We start from the raw sequence: 17,819 nt of genomic DNA, 5'->3' as shown, positions 1-17,819 counted from the left end.
CCATTTGGACAATTTATGAAAATCTTTTTAATTTGTGTTTTTCAAATAAGTAATAAGTATTTTTTTTAAAATAGTTTTACTTCCTCATAAAGACATTTTTGGTTTCTTAAAACAATATTTTTCCCAATAGATGTTAAATACTGCACATGCATCTTGTCTCATAAGAATCATGGTACTAAAAATGTATATAAAGACGACTTTCTCCTACACCTTTGAGTCAAATTTATATGTAAAATTATTTGTTTTCCTTCTACACAGAATGCTGGTGTGGACATTAAAGGCACAGCTGGAGCCTTATTGGACAAAGGCCCGGAGAAAAGCCCCACTAAGGTCAGACAGCCACGAAAAGTAGACCTGCGCGCACGCTACTGGGCTTTCCTCTTTGAGAACCTGCGTCGAGCCGTGGACGAGATTTACGTCACTTGTGAATCTGATCAGAGCGTCTTGGAATGCAAGGTTAGTTTCTTTTGAAAACCTTTACACCACGTTCTCTGAAGGCAAACTTTTAGGATTCCAGGTTGAATTCCCTTTTTATACTGTTTGTTGGCTCATATAAGTGTGAACCCTGCTTCGGTGCAGCCTCAAAGTGGCTCTTTGACATGATACTCCTCATCCCATCTTTTATTGAGTCTTCTGCCATGCTGCATTATGCTGAGCATGAATGTGGCGATGGCCTGTGGTCAGCACCGTAGGCCAGTCCCCTATGGTAAGGTGAGATTGGAGTCGGTGCCACAGCGCAGCTCCCTGTGGTGTGATAAGCATGCTGTTGGTTGTCAAGTGTCAGACAACAGCCTGCTAAGAGTCCCCCCCTCCTCTTTTTTTTCCCTTTTTCCCCCCATCCCCTCATATACCACTTTATCACTCTACACTCTGAGGCTGTCTAATGGGTATGAAGCTGGGCGCTGCTCATAATCCCTTTTTCCCACCCAGGTTGGGCTTAATGGACACTGATAAATGATGAAGTCATCTAGAGTAGAAGCAGAGTGCTTTGATTGCCCCCAGCCGCAATCCCCCCAGCGTGGCTGCGGGCAGCCAGTGTTGTTTACGCTGGTGCAAATGGCCTCGCATCGTCGAGCTAAAACATATGAATATAATCATCATCAGGAAGTGAAGTCGAGTTATCTACCAAAGCGGTGTTACAGTAATGTGTAATATTGAGTGAAAACCTGAGTGCTGCTGTGAGTTTTTTATTTTCTCTGAGGGAAAACATTAAAACAGATGATGGTTTCTTGCTAATTATGGGTAACTTTCTCAGTTGTTGGAAAACATTTCTTTTCCAAAGTTTGAGTTTTTAAACAATTTTAAAATGTAAGATTTTATTTAATTCATCAGTTAAGATGGAAAAACTCAGACTTTGACCTAAATTATCTTTTGCTATGTATTTATGTAGTAAATCATTAATGAATCTAGGATAGGGGTGGGCAAACTATGGCCCACCAAACTGGAATAAACAATTTTCATCACCCGTATTGTTTTATTTTTCCTGGAATTCAGGTGTCTCCCTACAGATGGCGCACTACAAAAGAATTTACCTTTCTCCAGGTGCAGAAAGTTAGTGTAGTGTTTGAAAATGTGTTGTTTTCTGATATTCGTGTATGATTTTCAACTCAGACAATTGTTTTTCAGATTATTCCAACACTACATGAACGCAGCGTTTCACTGGGGGAAATCAACCTATTGGTGAAAATTGAACTAAAAGGAGAACAAAAACCACAGTTCTGAAATAAAATCTCCAAAATCTTCTGTTTTTAAGTAATTTTTAATCCAGATTAAGGCATGTTTTCATCCAGATTCCATGTTATCTCTTTCTGAGATGAATTGCCCAAAACCGTAACAAATCTGCTCCTGGTCCGGCTCTTCTGTCAAATTTTTGATTCTTTTGTGGCCCACAAGTGAGAAAGGTTGCCCATCCCTGCTTTAGGATGAGGATTATAGTTAATTTTGGAACCTTGCTGAGTATTTTTTGATGTATTGTTACATATAAGTTTTATATTTGGGATTTTAGCATGTAAAATGTCTTTCTTTTTTTAAATTGGTCTACGAATCTTTATCCATCTCCAGCCTTCATTACCAAATGAACACAAGGCCATAGCTGTGCATTCTGACTGTTAACCAGCCCTAATCATCAGGCCTGCTGCTGGACACATCTTTCACTGGCTTGACTTGTCTATTAACTAAAAGCACTGTGGAGCTTTACTCTCAATTACCACTCCCTTCACGCTTCCCATCAATCACTTTTGCCCGTTTCATTAGTGCGCTGGGAAAAAGCCCCTCACGGCTTACCGCTGCTGTGTAACCAGCGCTGTAAGTCAGTCCAAGTGCAGATAATGGGCATCTCCTCTGTGGAATTTGCCTTCCCTGTTCTTCCTCAAATCTTTCAGGGTAGTGTCTCTGCACACTGCCAGCTACTGTTTTTAAGAAACTTTCCTGAATTACGAAATCAGATATTTTCATTTATTTTGTAATTTTCTACATTTTTTTTTATTTTTGTCTCACAATTTTCTAGTAAACAATCATGCACATCTGCTTTATTATTCTGCTGTGCAGGAGGTGTTGATGATGTTGGACAACTATGTCAGAGATTTCAAAGCTCTCATTGATTGGATCCAGCTTCAGGAGAAATTGGAGAAAACGGATGCACAAAACAGGTGAGCTTAGGCTAATGTTTTGCTCGCCGGTTCATTCATTAGCTGTTTTGAAAATTTCCCTGCAACAAAGCTAGAAGGGCTTCCGTCTGTTCCCCTGGCTTTAAATCCCAAACAGGAGCGAATCAATAGTCTTGGCTTTAATTCAAAGAAATCCAAGGGTTTATTGGCTTCTCTTTAACACATTGACCACTGCAGCAGTAAATTGTCTCGGCAATTAAATTCCTAGTGCCTGCTCCGATTTCTTTATTTAAAGTGTACTTGTAATCGATAAGACAACCCGAAGCTTAAACGTTTCATTTATTCCACAAATCAGCCGCCCGACTAATGTACTGAATGTGTGAGTCAAACCTGTTCCCGTTTAGCTGCCGGAATTCTAATTTGATTCAGTGTTAAGTAATGCATGGTGCTTTCACTGTGCTCAGGCCCACCTCTTTAGCTTGGGAGGTGCGGAAGATGTCTCCAGGGCGTCATGTGATGCAGAGCCCCACATCAGACAGAGTGGTACCTTCTCCAGGTGCACGCCGTGCCCTAAACTTTGGGTAAGTTTTAAAAATAAAGACACTTCTAAACTTTCTATCATCCTGTTCTAGGTTATTCACTATGCTTATTGTTTTGAAGTTTGAAAGTTTTTTTTTTTTTTTTTGGACTATCATTAATTTGAGTTTCCTGCTTTCGAGCCACAGAATCAGTGGAAAGTGTAGACAGAAGTGTTTCTTAAAGACTGCTGAAGCATCTGTTCAATATATGCACTGCTCTGTAATCCGATGCTCCAGGAAATGGATATTGATCATGACGGAGGCCTGTTGTACAATACAGTTTCATGCTGTCTTGGAGTGGAGCCTCCCGGGAGCGGTTAGATTGACTGCCTTGAGTAGACTGAAGTGTTTTCAGGCAGGAAGAACAGGAGGACCTGCTGGGAAACAGGATTTAATAGGATTTGAAGTTGAACCTGGTGACAGTAAATGCTCATTCTGCAGGTGGAGATTTGTTGGTTCTCGTATTTAGTCTCTGTATGTTTGTTTTTGGTCAGTGGTCCTCCATCAACACTGGCTGCAGCTCGGCTCTCCCACACCGGCCCTAGCTGGGCAGACAGAGTAAAGTGCACCAAGTCTGACAACAGCCCTAATCAACCTAGCGCTTCCCCTGCAGAAAAACCTGGTAAGAAATATTCTCTTTGGTGTGTCCTTTAAATTCTGCTTCAATTCATTCATGCTTGTGTATTTATTTTAGGTAAAAAAGATGCTGAGGGCTGGGAGACGGTACAGCGAGGGCGTACCGCCAAACCTCGCTCAGCTGCTATAGTGGCCAAGGTCAGGCCTGTCGTGGCTCAGGTCAGCCCGAAGCAGGACAGTGCCAAGTGTAACCGGTCACTTGTGGTGCCACAGGAAGAGCAGCACCCCCGTTCTGAGCGTCCATCAGTCAAGGAAGTGATCCAGGCTGACACTGGACAGCAAGTCTCTGTGGAGCCCGACCCCCTGGTGAAGGTTGAACACCCAGACAATGAAGGCATAATGGAGGTACTAACACTGAGTACCTTGTGTTGTCTTTCTGCCTAAGCAGCCCCCACATATCAATTATTCACATGGAGCAGTGTAACACTGTATCATTTTATCAGCCACATTTGTTTTTGTTTTGGGCTCCATGATATTAATAGGCAGCCGTCCAGACAGAGATATCGGCTTTGAAGCCATTGATTGCACGCTGACATTTCAGAAAAAAGTCCCATTTTCATCGTGGCGAAATAAATACGGAAAATGAATAAAAACACGCTGGAGAAGAGTTTGCAACCTTCAATGGCTTCTGCAGAAATGCAAACATGTGTTCCAGCTGCTCTATCTGGTTAAATTCATCATCAATGGATGTTTACAGCATGTGATAACTGAATGGGTATCGCACAAAGGTTCAAAATAGACAAGAATCAGTGGAAAAAAAATATGACTTGACCTAATCTGAGCAAGTTATTCTGGTTTATTCTTGACAAACTTGGACAAAAAAAATAGGTTTCAAAGGTTAATTGATGATTCAAAATTTTCCCTAGATGTGAATGTGTGTTTGATTGTGTGGCCCTGTGACAGAATGGCAACCTGTCCAGGGTGTACCCCATCTTTGTCCAAGAGTGACTGGGATAGGCTCCAGCAACTCCATGACTCAGAAAAAGGATTTAGTGGGTTCAGAAATCGGATGAATGGACTGTCTGGTTAAGACATCTAAGCTAAAAGATCACTCACTAGGAGTAACTTTCATGTTAATTCTGGATCAGGCTAGCTTCCTGCAATAAATTTTCATACCAACTAATTTGCAGTTGAGTCTTCCTGCTTAGCAGAATAAATATCCATGCAAATCCTAATTGATCTTTCCATTGAACAACCAAAGATCACTTATCTTGACTTTGTGCAATACCCCTCAACTTCCCTGCATGATCTGGTGTTTTGTTTTTTTTGTTTGAGTGATTTTTTTATTTAAACTTTTGCCTGCAATATGCATGTCCTTAATGGAATTTGTGTGTGCCTGTTGGTGCAGCCCCCAGCAGAGAATGTACAAGACTCAGGGCAATGCGTCAACGCCACCTGTGAAGACGAGCCTCCCCCCATAGCATCTCTTACCCCATCCCAAGCATCAGAAGGCATCCCCTCAGCACCCACGTTCCCACCACCTGACACTGCCGTGTTTCTCGCTGTGCCTTCTGTGGCCATTACAAGCGCCACTGACCTACCCCAGAAGGAGGGGATCAGTAGTCTGGCGTCCTGTGGGGACACCGGGGCTGAGGGGGGCGCCTCGCAGGGCATGGCGACATCTGCTCCGGGACAGGCTGAGACTCCCATGGCAGTGGTGAAACTGGAGAGTGTACTGGACCCCACAGAGCTTTCTACTGTGAGTGCTGAGAGATGGAGGAGCAGTAGGAGGGAAGGGCTGAGAGGGCAGGAAACCCCAAGGGTCCCTCATCGTCTAAACAAAGTCGATTTTAGGAAACCTCAAGACCAAAAGCGCGGCAGAGCTGCTGAACTTTATGTAGTGTTATTATAGCCCAATTCACTGTTAAGAATAACTGTGACCAGATGAGCTTTGTATTCATTTGAGTTCCACAGAGGTCTTTCCTAAAAGTAATCGCAGGTAGAAAAACTAATGTACTCGGAATTTCTCTTTTTTTTAATTAGGTGAAAATCTATGGTTTTGTTTTTTAGTTATTGGTCATTTAGTCAGATTTCTTAGCATCACAAATTATTCTTTTTTTATTATAAGATCAACCAATTCCTCTGCTAGTCTTCTATCCATGCAATGACTAAGATGTAGACTGCTCTTCGACTGACCTGCTCATACACATTTTATAATAATATTTATACATTTTTTGAGAAACTTCATTCTTTTCCACCTCCAAATCCTATTTCGAGTGCTCGCTGCCCTGTGTGATTATGTAACAGTTATTTTTTATTATCATAAAGCCATTAAAACACATGAACTGCTAAAGGCCGTTTCCAGTTCCATCAGCTGCCTCCGTCCACCCTTCTCATCCTCACTGTTGATGTGCCCTGCATGACATTTTCCGCACTTGTGATATTTGTGGTGGTTTGATGTTTAAATTGACCTTTTAATGCTAATAAATAAACATATTCATGATACATTATTTTTTTAAATGAAAAAAGAAGCCGATTAAAAAAAGAGTAATATTTGTACTGTATAAATGCACATCATTTTTTTGGTATTTGTTATCAACAATAGAATATTTACTAGTTTGAAGCAGAATTTATGACTATGGAAACCATATTTCCATATTAACTCTGTTCTTTTTGCAGTATTTTGGTTTTAATAAATGTAAAATGTCTGTTGGAATTGGCATGTGTTCAGCCCCAATCAATGGCAGAAGTCTTAGCCAAGAAAGAGGAGCTGGCGGACCGTCTGGAGAAGGCCAACGAGGAGGCTATCGCTAGTGCGATCGCAGAGGAGGAGCAGCTAACCAGAGAGATTCAAGCTGAAAACAACGACCTGGAAACTGACAATGAGAGCGACTTCTCTGTAAGATCAATAATTCATACTTTCACTGATGTTTATGCCTGCTTTCCTTTTTTAATTTATTGTGAACTGAAACGACAACAAATCTTCATTACAGACTGGTATTGGCAGCGGGAGTTATGGAGCCAATATGGAATGGAGTGACATGCTGGCAGATTTTGATGGTATGGGAGGTTTTGTTTTGAAAATTGAATGTGGCAGTAGAGATTACTCTCAAAGTTTAGTTTTTAAATGTTTGTTTTGGTAGCTCGGGAGCCATGGCGTCAGAGTACCACCTGGGGAGATATAGTAGAAGAGGAACCTTCACGGCCCCCTGGACATGGAATCCACATGCACGAGAAGCTCTCCTCACCATCACGCAAAAGGTACAAACTCTCTGTATCCTTTGCGTAACTCAACATCCGCAGAGGTTGCCATATGAGCAACTTTGTTCTGTTACCATTCCCACCCAGAATGTCAAAGCAAACCTTCGTGTCGGTTACAGTCTGTGTCAGCTGTTGCTGACGGAAAGGAAGAGAAAAATGAGCGATTTTGTTTCGATATTTTGGACAGAACCATCGCAGAGTCGAAGAAGAAACATGAGGAGAAACAGCTGAAAGCACAGCAGCTGAGGGACAAACTGCGCGAGGAAAAGACATTCAAACTGCAGAAGCTCATGGAGAGAGTAAGTAAGCCATGCCAAGCCGCAGACGGCACCTGAGAGAAACTTCATGTAGGCCAAACTGTCTGGCTCTCAATGAGAGCTTCTGTCAGCAGACTGTTTGATAGGATCACTAAATATTACAAACCTTTCCAGTCTTATCCAGGCCAGCTGGCTGCAGGCAGTCAAAAGAAAAACCTGCAGCCAAAATCAACAGCCTTTTATGCAGTTTTTTTTACACTTCAGGTCAAAGCAGGACGCGATATTCATGAATAAATTGGGTCAACCACACGAGTTCAGAGTCTTAAAAATCTCGCACCAACACACCTGAGGGGACAAAGACGTAAAAACCTACTTGAAGTAAATATTGTCTTTTATTTACTTTTTGCAGGAGAAAGATGTGCGTAAATGGAAAGAAGAGTTGTTGGAGCAACGTCGTAGGATGATGGATGAAAAGCTGCTGCATGCGGAGTTCAAGAGGGAGTTACAACTCCAGGCGATTGTAAAGAAAGCGCAGGAAGAGGAGGCCAAGGTAAAGAGAGACCAGCCATTTTCTAAGTTTCTCACAAATTTACAGACTTACAGTTTCATTGGATTGACTCATTGTGTTGGGATTTATTGTCCTTCAACAGGTGAACGAAATTGCTTTCATCAACACTCTGGAAGCCCAAAATAAGAGACACGATGCTCTGGCAAAGTTAAGCGAGTATGAGCAACGCCTCAATGAGCTGCAGGAAGAAAGGCAGAGGAGACAAGAAGAGAAGCAGGCCAGAGACGAAGCTGTTCAAGTATGTTATGTCGTTTTTTGGCACATATATTACTCCCCTTCCCTGGAAATCCCACTGTAAAAATAGTTGCAACTCCTCTGTAGGAGCGTAAGCGGGTCTTGGAAGCAGAGCGGCAGGCGAGGGTGGAGGAGCTGCTGATTCGAAGGAAGGAGCAGGAGGCCCGCATCGAGCTGCAGCGACAGGAGAAGGAGAAGGCGAGGGAGGATGCAGCACGGGAAAGGGCGAGGTTTGTGGCAAAGGCTTACAAAATAAATCACAAAAAAGAAAAACTATTTAACACATTACGGTAGATGGAAAAGTTAAAACATAGCAACAAATTATTATTTCAATTTTTTTCTCCTTGATTTTATTGACCTATGTAAAAAGTCAATACTACCTGCTTTTGTTTCAACTGTAGAAAGTATGTAACTATAATTCATGTGGATTAATATAAAAGATCATCTTAATAAAATTACAACAAAATGTGCAAAATTTTAAAAAGTTTTCTCTGCTTTCTGACTTTCATCTCTTCTGGTTAAGACGACTTCTTATTAACAGTTTAACTCTTTGTTTAAAGAGATCGTGAGGAGCGTTTGGCCGCTCTCTGTGCGGCGCAGCAGGAAGCCGTGGAGGAGCTCCAGAAGAAAATTCAGATGAAGGCAAGATTATACAGTGGTCTTTATCAGAAAATATTTAGGAGTCCCAGTTTCCCAAATGACTCACAGTGTCTGGTTTCCTCCCCAGCATGACGAGAGCAGTCGCAGGCATATGGAGCAGATCGAGCAGAGGAAGGAGAAGGCCGCCGAGCTCAGCAGCGGCCGACACGCCAACACGGACTACGCCCCCAAAATGACACCGTACGAGCGCAAGAAACAGTGCTCGTTGTGTGGCGTTGTGGTATGTGAAGATTTATTCTAACAGTTACACATCCTGTGATTGCTTTTTATTAATTTGCATGCAGTTATTGATTGATTTTTATTTATTTAATTTTATTTAATTGATATAATTTATTTATTTTTAATTTTATAAATAAATAAATGTGTTTTTTAGGTACAAACGACAAGTTTGCTGCAGAGTTGCTAATGCCATTTAACAGATGTGCTCGCTGGCTTGCTGTGTAGACATTAAAATGCTGATATGAAGGTGATTCAAAGGATTTCTGCAAGAACACACATTTAAATGATTGAACAGGTTTATGAGTGGATATGATTATGCATTTTTTAAGCATCTGGCAACAAATTGAACAAGCAGACACATTCATCTCTGATTAACTGGCTGCCATGACAACGGGGATGGTACACCTTGAGTCTTCAAAGCAGCATCAGATAAGGAGGAGGGTCCGAGGGCGAAAGAGGGAATCTTGTTAAAATGTTAGATAACCTTGGCTGACATCCGACACCAGAGATCACGGATGGGTCCGCCACAGCAAGCACTTTATTTAATGACATTAAACACAAACCATCTCAAATGGGCTCGTTTCCAGAAATGGAACAAAAACAATTCTGACTACACACCTGCCTCTTGTCATAGCTATTTGTCAGAGCTGCCGCACCATTTATTTAGACATCTATGATAATTTGTTGTTGGTGCCAGCTTGCATCTGCCAGGTGGGGTATATATTAGTCATTACCTTTCTTTATATATATATATATATATTTGAGTGTCTCTATTGCTTTGCAATGCTAGAATGCTGAAGTTAAAGGATATTGGACATACAATGTGACTCAATTTGTGCCTTAAATGTTTAAAACTGAGGTCCTGGAGTGACAATGGTATATGATATCACTGCGGTAACTCTGGGCACTGCTGACCTCTTCCTGCCTCTGCTTCTTTTGTGTTTGCTGAGCTGACCTTTGACTGCTGTTTGTCTTCGTAGATCACCTCAGAGGTGCACCTGTTCAGCCACACCAAGGGCAAGAGGCACCAACAGGCTGTGCGAGACAGTAGCAGCATCCAGGGACGGGAGCTGTCTGATGAGGAAGTGGTGCGTATTGCCCTCACTCCCTTAAAGAAATACACAAAGAAGAGTTTTATTAGCAGCTCATTAATATTGTTTGTGTCTGTCTCTATACTTCTACAGCTCCATGTAAGAAATGGACCTTGAAATGTACACAGTTAAGGTTCATCACTTTAGAGTAGCGTTTACATCACCTTCTTATCCCCAGGCTTTTTTTTTCCCCCAGTCATTGAGTGGCTGTTCATGGGAAGGTAGCTTGTGAATGCAAGGTAACCTCTCAGAGTGCAATTTGAGATTGGCTTTTCAGCACTGCTCATTGTAATGCTGACAAGTGTTGGTGCTTTGCAAAGCACCTTTGGCCCCAACTACTTCTTTCTCTTTTTTTTTTTTCCAAACAAAGCATCTCCCTCAATTTCTTTTCTCAAAGAAACTGCCCTCCTTTCCTCAAAGTCCAAACACATTTGTCGAGCATGAAAGTCGTGCTTAAAATGAAAATGTCCAGTTTTGTTCCTAAAGGTACATCATACATGTTAAGTACCAAAGCACCATAAAGACAGGAGGACACAGATGTTTAACATGACGTTGGTTTTATTTTACCCCCCAAACTAAAAAAGAAGCATAACTGGGCTGCAACACTTGTCCTGCAAAGCTATTTTTCAAAACATCAACTCTAACCAAAAACCAAAAATGTACTGATTTATTATGAAAGAAACATGTATAAGGTTTGATCAAACCACCTGAAACACAAAGAAATAAACAAAGACAACTAAATGACAACTCGACACTAAAGAAACTAAAATCAGGCACATGGTTAGGCCTAATGATCTGACTTCAGCACTTCAGCTGAATCATTGTCTTTCTTGTAGAACAACACATGCAAGTAAACAAACAGAAGAAACTGTACACACAACTAAACCTTTCTTTTATGTGGACTTCATCAAACGTTATAGGCTTAAATATGAAAGCTGTAAGTTGTGTTAAATCATATCAAGCCTTAAACTACCAGCTTAACCAAACAATAAATCATACTCGAAAGTATATTTTTTAAAAACAATGATTGTGTATTACTCATATGAGGCAACAAGAAAAGGAAAACAAGTCATTGATTTTTTTTATCTCGTTTTGAGAGGTTATTTAAGAGTTTTAAAGCAAAATTAAATGTCTAATTGTTTATATTAGCATTTGGTGACACTGGAATTCTTAATTTTGACCTTATTTTGAATAATTTGTCACCATAGCAGGAATATAAAAGGGATCAGGGCATAGCTGGGCTGTACAATGATTAGGGTGCTCTCAGAGCATCTGTAATTCAAACTACACTGTTTATATATTTAGTTAAAAGGTTATTGAAAATTTTTTACATCTAACTTTTTTTTAACTAACTTTTTATCGAACTGGCATAATGCAGAAGTTAAGTCCTTGGGTCAAATGTAAGCTGCTTTGTATGGATCAGTAGTGGTCATCTGTCATCAAGGTTGAGCTGAATGGTCTAAATTACTTCTACTCACCTGCTAGTTACATTATTCACTCTGTGCTTTTGCATAGAGTTGCTTTTTGTTTATTGCTTTGACTTTTGGACGCTCCCTCTAATGGTCCCACTGCAAATCATCATCCTCCTGCTGAGACTCTTCTTTCATATACCACACCTGAAACCTTCCTCCACTCATTCCAACCTGCTTGCACTCAACTTATTCCCACACTTTCTGTTGCTCTGGACGGTTGACCTTCAGTACTTAAAGTCATCCACCTACTTCTCTGCTGTCCCTCTCATTTATATTCCGATACTCTGTCTTGGTGCAGCTGACCTTCCTTCCCCTCTAGATGTTCCTCAACCTGCTCCCTACTCTCACTACAGATCATAATGTCATCTGCAAACATTGTGGTCCACAGATTCCTTACTGCATCTGCCAGCCTGTCTATCACCACAGCAAACAAGATGGATCTCAAAGCTGATCTTTGGTTTAGTTCCACCTCCATCTTAAGCTCCTCAGTCACTCCTACAGCACATATCCCCACAGTATTCCAGCTCTCTTACATACATGTTCTGTATCCTGTCATAGACTTTCTCTAGATCTACGACGACACAGTGCATGCAGCTCAATTTAATCTTCTCTTTACTTCTCCAGAAGCATCATCAGAACAAAAAATGCATCTGTGATAGTCTTCTATAGCATATGCAAAACCCCAAACTTTCACTACGTTCTCATAATTTCCTTGTGTGAATCATAAGCTTTATTCCTTTGTAGTTTCCATAACTGCATATATTCCTTTTTGTCCAAAAATGAGTCCCTGGACACTTCTCTATTTATTCCTCAGCCATTTGGCTTTGCTCTTCCTGGCACAAAAACCTCAGCATTTAGCCAGACTTGGGACCAGCAGATAAAGCACTAAATTGTGCCCCCTTGTGGTTAAAATGTTCTTTTTTTATATTTAATATAATCCAAAATGGTTCCATTTATGGTTTGTGGACTTTCTATAGTATATTCTTGGTAAAAAACAAGAACAATACAGAAAAAGCAGATATTAAAAATCTATGACAGATGCACGAAACTGTTTAAAAAAAATTGTGCTGACTCTTTTTGTTTAAAATGTTTCATTGCATATTGGTTGAGATTTTATAAAATATGTTGATCTTTGGTTAAATCATGAAGGGGAATTTATTTACATATCTGGCAAACATTCCCATAACAAACTTTTTTTTTTCTTGTAAAATGGTGTAATTTCCATTACAGAGAAACTGTAGATTCACTTAGTCATTTTAGCTTTTTTTTTACAATCCCGCTCTTGTGAAAAGCCCTTTTCAGGCTGCAGGTGCAGGAACAAAACTGACCAGAGGGTACAGCATCCCACACATGGGTTAGCTGCACTTCTAAATGGGATCCCTTTATCTGTGGATCATTCTTTTCTCTGGGGTGCTGGATGACAGCATAATTGGGTAATTGGTTTCTTACACATGCATCATGCTGTCCAAATTGGGTTACATTCCCCCGTCTTCTCGTGGAAAATATCAGAACCATCTGACACGGCCGGGCAGAAGGCAGCACCTTCAGGCTGCTTGCATGTCTGGGGGTGAGCAGGTGGATACAAAAGAGTAAATAGAGTCGGGGTTGTTAAAGAGTGTCACACAATATACTCAGTGTCTCACACTAAGTGTTAAAAATGCATTGTTTTCTATGTTTTTTATTGCTATTGGTGGGAATACAGCGTCAGTTTCCTTTCTTCTCTGTCTTGAGTATTTTAGCCAACATACAGAATATTGTCTGATAGTATTCAAATTTTGGAAAAATATATATTAAACAGTTTTTGGACTTGTTTTAAAGAAAAAGATTTTGAGCTGAAAAAAGTTTTAAGTTAGATTTTTGTCTTTTTCTTGCGCACAATCCAACTTTTAATCTTCATTTGTTGCTTCTTTTTCTACTTAGGAGCATCTTTCCTTGAAGAAATACGTTGTGGATATTTTGACGGATAGCTCAGTTTCCTCTGAGGGCCTGAAGGATGGAGAGGAGCGGCAAAAAGCAAGAAAGAAAGCAAAGAAGCTCAGAGCCAGGATGAACTCCAGGTAATGGCATCACCACCCCCCCCATTTCTGGAGTTAAACACTAAACTGTGCCAGAACTTTTTTTTTATATGAGCGATAAGGAGAAGGAAAGCGGATGTTATTTGCATCCAGGCTGTCTACAAGCTAACACTGATGAGCTTAATTTATGACCACTTTCTGTGATTGGGGGGAGCAAAGCTGCAAATCGATCCGCAGGTCTCCAGCTTTCTTCTGCAAAGAGCTTTTCTCCAAATTGCTGCCATGGCATTGCCAAATTTGAGGTCTCCCTTGTTGTGCAAAATGCGTGTTGAAGTATGTGGGAGGCATGGTTATTTTTCTTTTTCTGAGGAATCGATTTTCTTTTTTTAATGACAAAAAAAAAAATCAATATTAATCAACAGAAAGGTTGTGATGGTTCTTCATTTCTGAACCGGGACTTGAGCTTTCTAAGTTTGGCTAAATTTCTCACCAGGGAAGATGGTAAGAAAAATCGGGACTGTTTGTTGTAAAATGTTGCTGATGCAAGGTAGTTAAACAAATCCAATAGGTCTAGATGTCAAATTTATAACTTTAATCAATGTTTTCTACAAAGGAGATAGAAGAAATGGCTTTTAAGGGAAACTGATGTATAGATTCCATAAACTATTTTTTTTCTCAAGTGAAAATTAATTTTAAAAATTGTATATATATTTTTTTAATAATAATCAAAAACTGAGAAATTTCACTTCAGACCTTCTTCAGTGTTAAAAAGTTTTGTTGGAAGATAACTTTAATGATTAAAAAAATAAAAGTCAATTTATTTTTAATAATTTTTAATTGAAATTGTGTATTGGAAAAAAATGTTTTGTTTTTTTATCTTTCACATGAACCAAAATGCTTGTTTGCAAACAAGTCTTTCTAACTTCCACTATATTCTGTAAAAATAATGTCATTACTTGTTATCGATGGATAACAACTTTAAAAAGCAGCATTTTTTTTTAGCTGAAGTTCTCTTCATATAAGCAAAAAAATATATTTTTTCGTGCTGGTAGGAATATATATTTTTTTTTTTTTAAAGGACGAGCTACTTTAGATTATCACAGTGAATCGACTTTATACCTTTTTGGTTCTACAGATCTTACATTCCTTCAATTTTATTTGTTTTTAGCTACACATTTAGGACTCCCTGTACATCTCTTGCTATTATATTTGTTATTTTTTACAGTAAATGTTTTTCTGAGGCTTTTATTTGACAATTGACTAAAGTTTGGTAAGGTTGTTGTAATCTATTACTTCTTTTCATATATGCTGCTTCTCTGGTAGTGCATACAGACTTATTTTAGGATATTTGACACAACTAACCTACAGCCATATGCCTAAGAATTATTTTTTTGAGTGCTGCAGAAGAAGAAAGTTTGAACGTTCTAAGCAGACTTTGGAGACGATTAAAAGTTCAGAGGGCCATTTGTCTGAGCCGCTTCATTCTTGGCTCTGCTGCTTTTACCTTGGTGAGGCTCAGCAGCGCTGCAAAAATGACAACATGATCTGCCTCTGTTCCCCATCATTCATGCAGCAGCCCCACTGAGACTTGCACTCAAAGGCACCGGGCCTTTCGAGGTCATAAATAACAGCGCCCCCCGTAAACATGAAGGTGAGCAACCTCACCGCTGGGTGGAAATGAACCCTTTTATTGGAGCGCTGCATGGCGTCCGTTTAAAAACAGGAGTGGATCCCCCAGCATTTTCAGAAGGGCCACATGTATCATAAATCTATAAACATGCATGATAAACCATGTGCTTTTTTATTAGGTTAACTCAATTGTTTTGAAAGGAAGCTGGTAAAAATGTCCTCTTAGAAGCTCACCACTCAGGCGATGATGCTTGTGAATTGAGAAGTCCAATCCACCACTTGCCTTATTTTCTGGTTCTCATCTGTTGATGGTTGCTTGTGGTTCACTGAGCAGGAAACAGTGTTGCCAGTGTGTGTGGGGGGCGAGTGTGAAAGTCAGATGATGGAGTGTGTACAAAGATACTCCTGTATGGAATACAACTTTACCCCCTTTAACTACGGCTGCATTTTGCTGAATGCTTTACATTGAGAACATTAAGGAGAAAGAGTTTTCTAAAGGTTATTCTGCTCTTTATTGCTACTAAGATGACGATCCCTCTTCCTGTTTGCACGTGCGCTTTTTTTTTTTTTTTTTTGCATCTGCAACAAGTTCGACAAGAGTTCCTCTGGATTAAATAAAATGAAATCAAATATGTTGGTATATGTATGGTATGTATATGTATATGTATATGTATATGTTGGTATGAAGCTCTTTAGATTTAATCTCTCTTCCGCCTGAATGGTGGGATTTAGAAATGAGGCTTTGCAGTCGCTCCCATTTTTAATCTGAATATTTTAATTGTATTTGTTTAATATATTATGTGTTTAATATATTTAAATAATACTATTTATGAATTATAATTAATAATAATATAATGCATTATTCAGGATAAAAGCACATTGCATCAGCTTATTTATCCTTCCAGAGTGACATTTAAAATGACTGCAAACAAAAGAAACACATTTATTTCACCTTAACTGATAAAAAAATTGATTAGAAGTGGTTAAATTTAGCTGTTTCCCCTTTTTTGAGTTAATTATGTTTGAGTTTTGTTATTTTTTTATTTTCTCTCTCTTTTCTTATTCTTATTACTCAATAAAGTTTCATATTATCTTTGATCTCAGTCAGTTAACAGTTTTACTAAATACTTGATGTTGAACATCAGAGATGCGATTAAAGTGTTAATAAGCCTGTGATCTGTCTAGATGGGGATCTCCACAAATAAATTAAGAAGTTATTTTTGTAGAAAATGATTGTTGGGATTCATACACTGAATGTGTTTCATCAAACTGATCAGCAGGCTTCATAATCTGCTTGGACTTTCAGAATAAACAAATTTGTCCACCTGGTTTGTCCATATTGTGCTCTGGCTGTTGATCATGAACTATTTGAAATAAATATTTTCATCTCTTTTTGTCAAATTAAGCAACATAATACATTGGGTTAAAAAAAATCTTGATTCCTATTTAAGTTGGTGGCAGCAAAGGGCTTGAAGAAAAGTCAGCACCGAGTCTAATGATCGGTGGGCACTGCAGACCAAATAAATAGTTTTAACAATATTTCCAGCTATACTTCTTCCCACTTTGATCTGTTTTTACCTTTACGGACAAGTTCTAAGCTTGTTATTTTCCAGAACTTCAAAGTTCTTTTTTTTTTTCGCTTTTCTCTCTGCAGGGCAAAGGAATACGAGACATCAATGGATGGAAATGCTCAGGTCCCTGACTCCCCATACAAGGCAAAGTGAGTATTCTTTTTTTATGTCATCTGAACCTTAGTTTTTTATGCTCCACCTCATTAAAACAAACCTTGCATTTTTCATTCACGTTGTAAACAATTAATTCAAATTAAATTCAGTTTTTATTTTTTTAAATTAAATAAGCTAAGCAAAATTGTCTATTTACTAGAAACATTTTACAAGTTTTCCATTTTTTAAACTCACATCTGGTAAAAGATTTTTGCCCTTTACTTAACGGGAAAAACCTAAAAAAAAATAAAAATAAATAAAAGTGTGTTAATGTAGAAACCAGAGATTAAAATTTGCTGTTTCAACAAATTACTAATAACTTTTGGTTCCTGTATGTTCAGGTTGCAGCGTTTGGTGAAAGACCTGCTGAAGCAGCTGCAGGGCCAAGACAGTGGGCAGTGGGCCAACCACAAAGTGTCTGGTCTAGACAGAACTCTGGGAGAGGTATCACGCATCCTAGAAAAACAGGTATGAATTAGAATGAATTTTCCAGATTTAGCATATGATGTCATAAAAATATGTATATTCCCCCTTTTATTATTAAAAAATAGATGTATTGGAAATGAGTTCAAATCTGTCTCATATTAACAAAATTTTCTTTGTAATTTTTATTTTTTATTCTGTTTTGAGTCTCTTATTCTTTCCAATAAACATACTTCTTCCTGTAAATCAACCAAAATGATGCTGATGTTGAACTTATCTAAAGTACATTTTTTTAAACCCTATATTTTCTTTTTGAAAATGACTTGTATTTAGTTGTCAGTTATATAAAAATATTTCTTTTGCCTTTAGCCTTTTGTGTTTGAAGCTTTGAACCAAATTCTAAAGCAACCAAATAAATAAATAATAAAACACCTGTTACTGTGTTTATATAGGTTGAAAAAAGCAGCCCTCTTTTGTAAACCAGGCATAATAGCTGGTGTTAAACC

The 17,819-nt window shown here is 39.0% G+C and overlaps 1 protein-coding gene across 3 annotated transcripts in view; it reads left to right on the top strand.

Annotated features, from left to right (window-relative positions):
* Positions 1-17,819, top strand: part of scaper (S-phase cyclin A-associated protein in the ER) — a 56,083-nt gene that overhangs the window by 9,365 nt on the left and 28,899 nt on the right. The window contains exons 4-23 of one of the 3 annotated variants that reach the window (XM_024280817.2): positions 259-456; positions 2,548-2,648; positions 3,071-3,187; positions 3,679-3,806; positions 3,879-3,958; positions 4,034-4,165; positions 5,169-5,519; positions 6,492-6,659; positions 6,754-6,820; positions 6,904-7,021; positions 7,209-7,320; positions 7,688-7,828; positions 7,929-8,084; positions 8,168-8,310; positions 8,641-8,722; positions 8,808-8,960; positions 9,940-10,047; positions 13,443-13,579; positions 16,821-16,886; positions 17,232-17,358. In XM_024280817.2, coding sequence (XP_024136585.1) covers positions 259-456; positions 2,548-2,648; positions 3,071-3,187; positions 3,679-3,806; positions 3,879-3,958; positions 4,034-4,165; positions 5,169-5,519; positions 6,492-6,659; positions 6,754-6,820; positions 6,904-7,021; positions 7,209-7,320; positions 7,688-7,828; positions 7,929-8,084; positions 8,168-8,310; positions 8,641-8,722; positions 8,808-8,960; positions 9,940-10,047; positions 13,443-13,579; positions 16,821-16,886; positions 17,232-17,358 — 2,685 coding nt within the window. Of the gene's footprint in view, positions 1-258; positions 457-2,547; positions 2,649-3,070; positions 3,188-3,678; positions 3,807-3,878; positions 4,166-5,168; positions 5,520-6,491; positions 6,660-6,753; positions 6,821-6,903; positions 7,022-7,208; positions 7,321-7,687; positions 7,829-7,928; positions 8,085-8,167; positions 8,311-8,640; positions 8,723-8,807; positions 8,961-9,939; positions 10,048-13,442; positions 13,580-16,820; positions 16,887-17,231; positions 17,359-17,819 lie in introns of all 3 variants that reach the window. The other 2 variants (XM_024280816.2, XM_024280819.2) reach the window with 2 other exon arrangements.

The sequence above is a fragment of the Oryzias melastigma genome, linkage group LG6 (genome assembly GCF_002922805.2).
Source record: "Oryzias melastigma strain HK-1 linkage group LG6, ASM292280v2, whole genome shotgun sequence".
Classification (NCBI taxonomy): Eukaryota; Metazoa; Chordata; class Actinopteri; order Beloniformes; family Adrianichthyidae; genus Oryzias; species Oryzias melastigma.
This window is presented reverse-complemented; position numbering and strand designations above follow the sequence as displayed.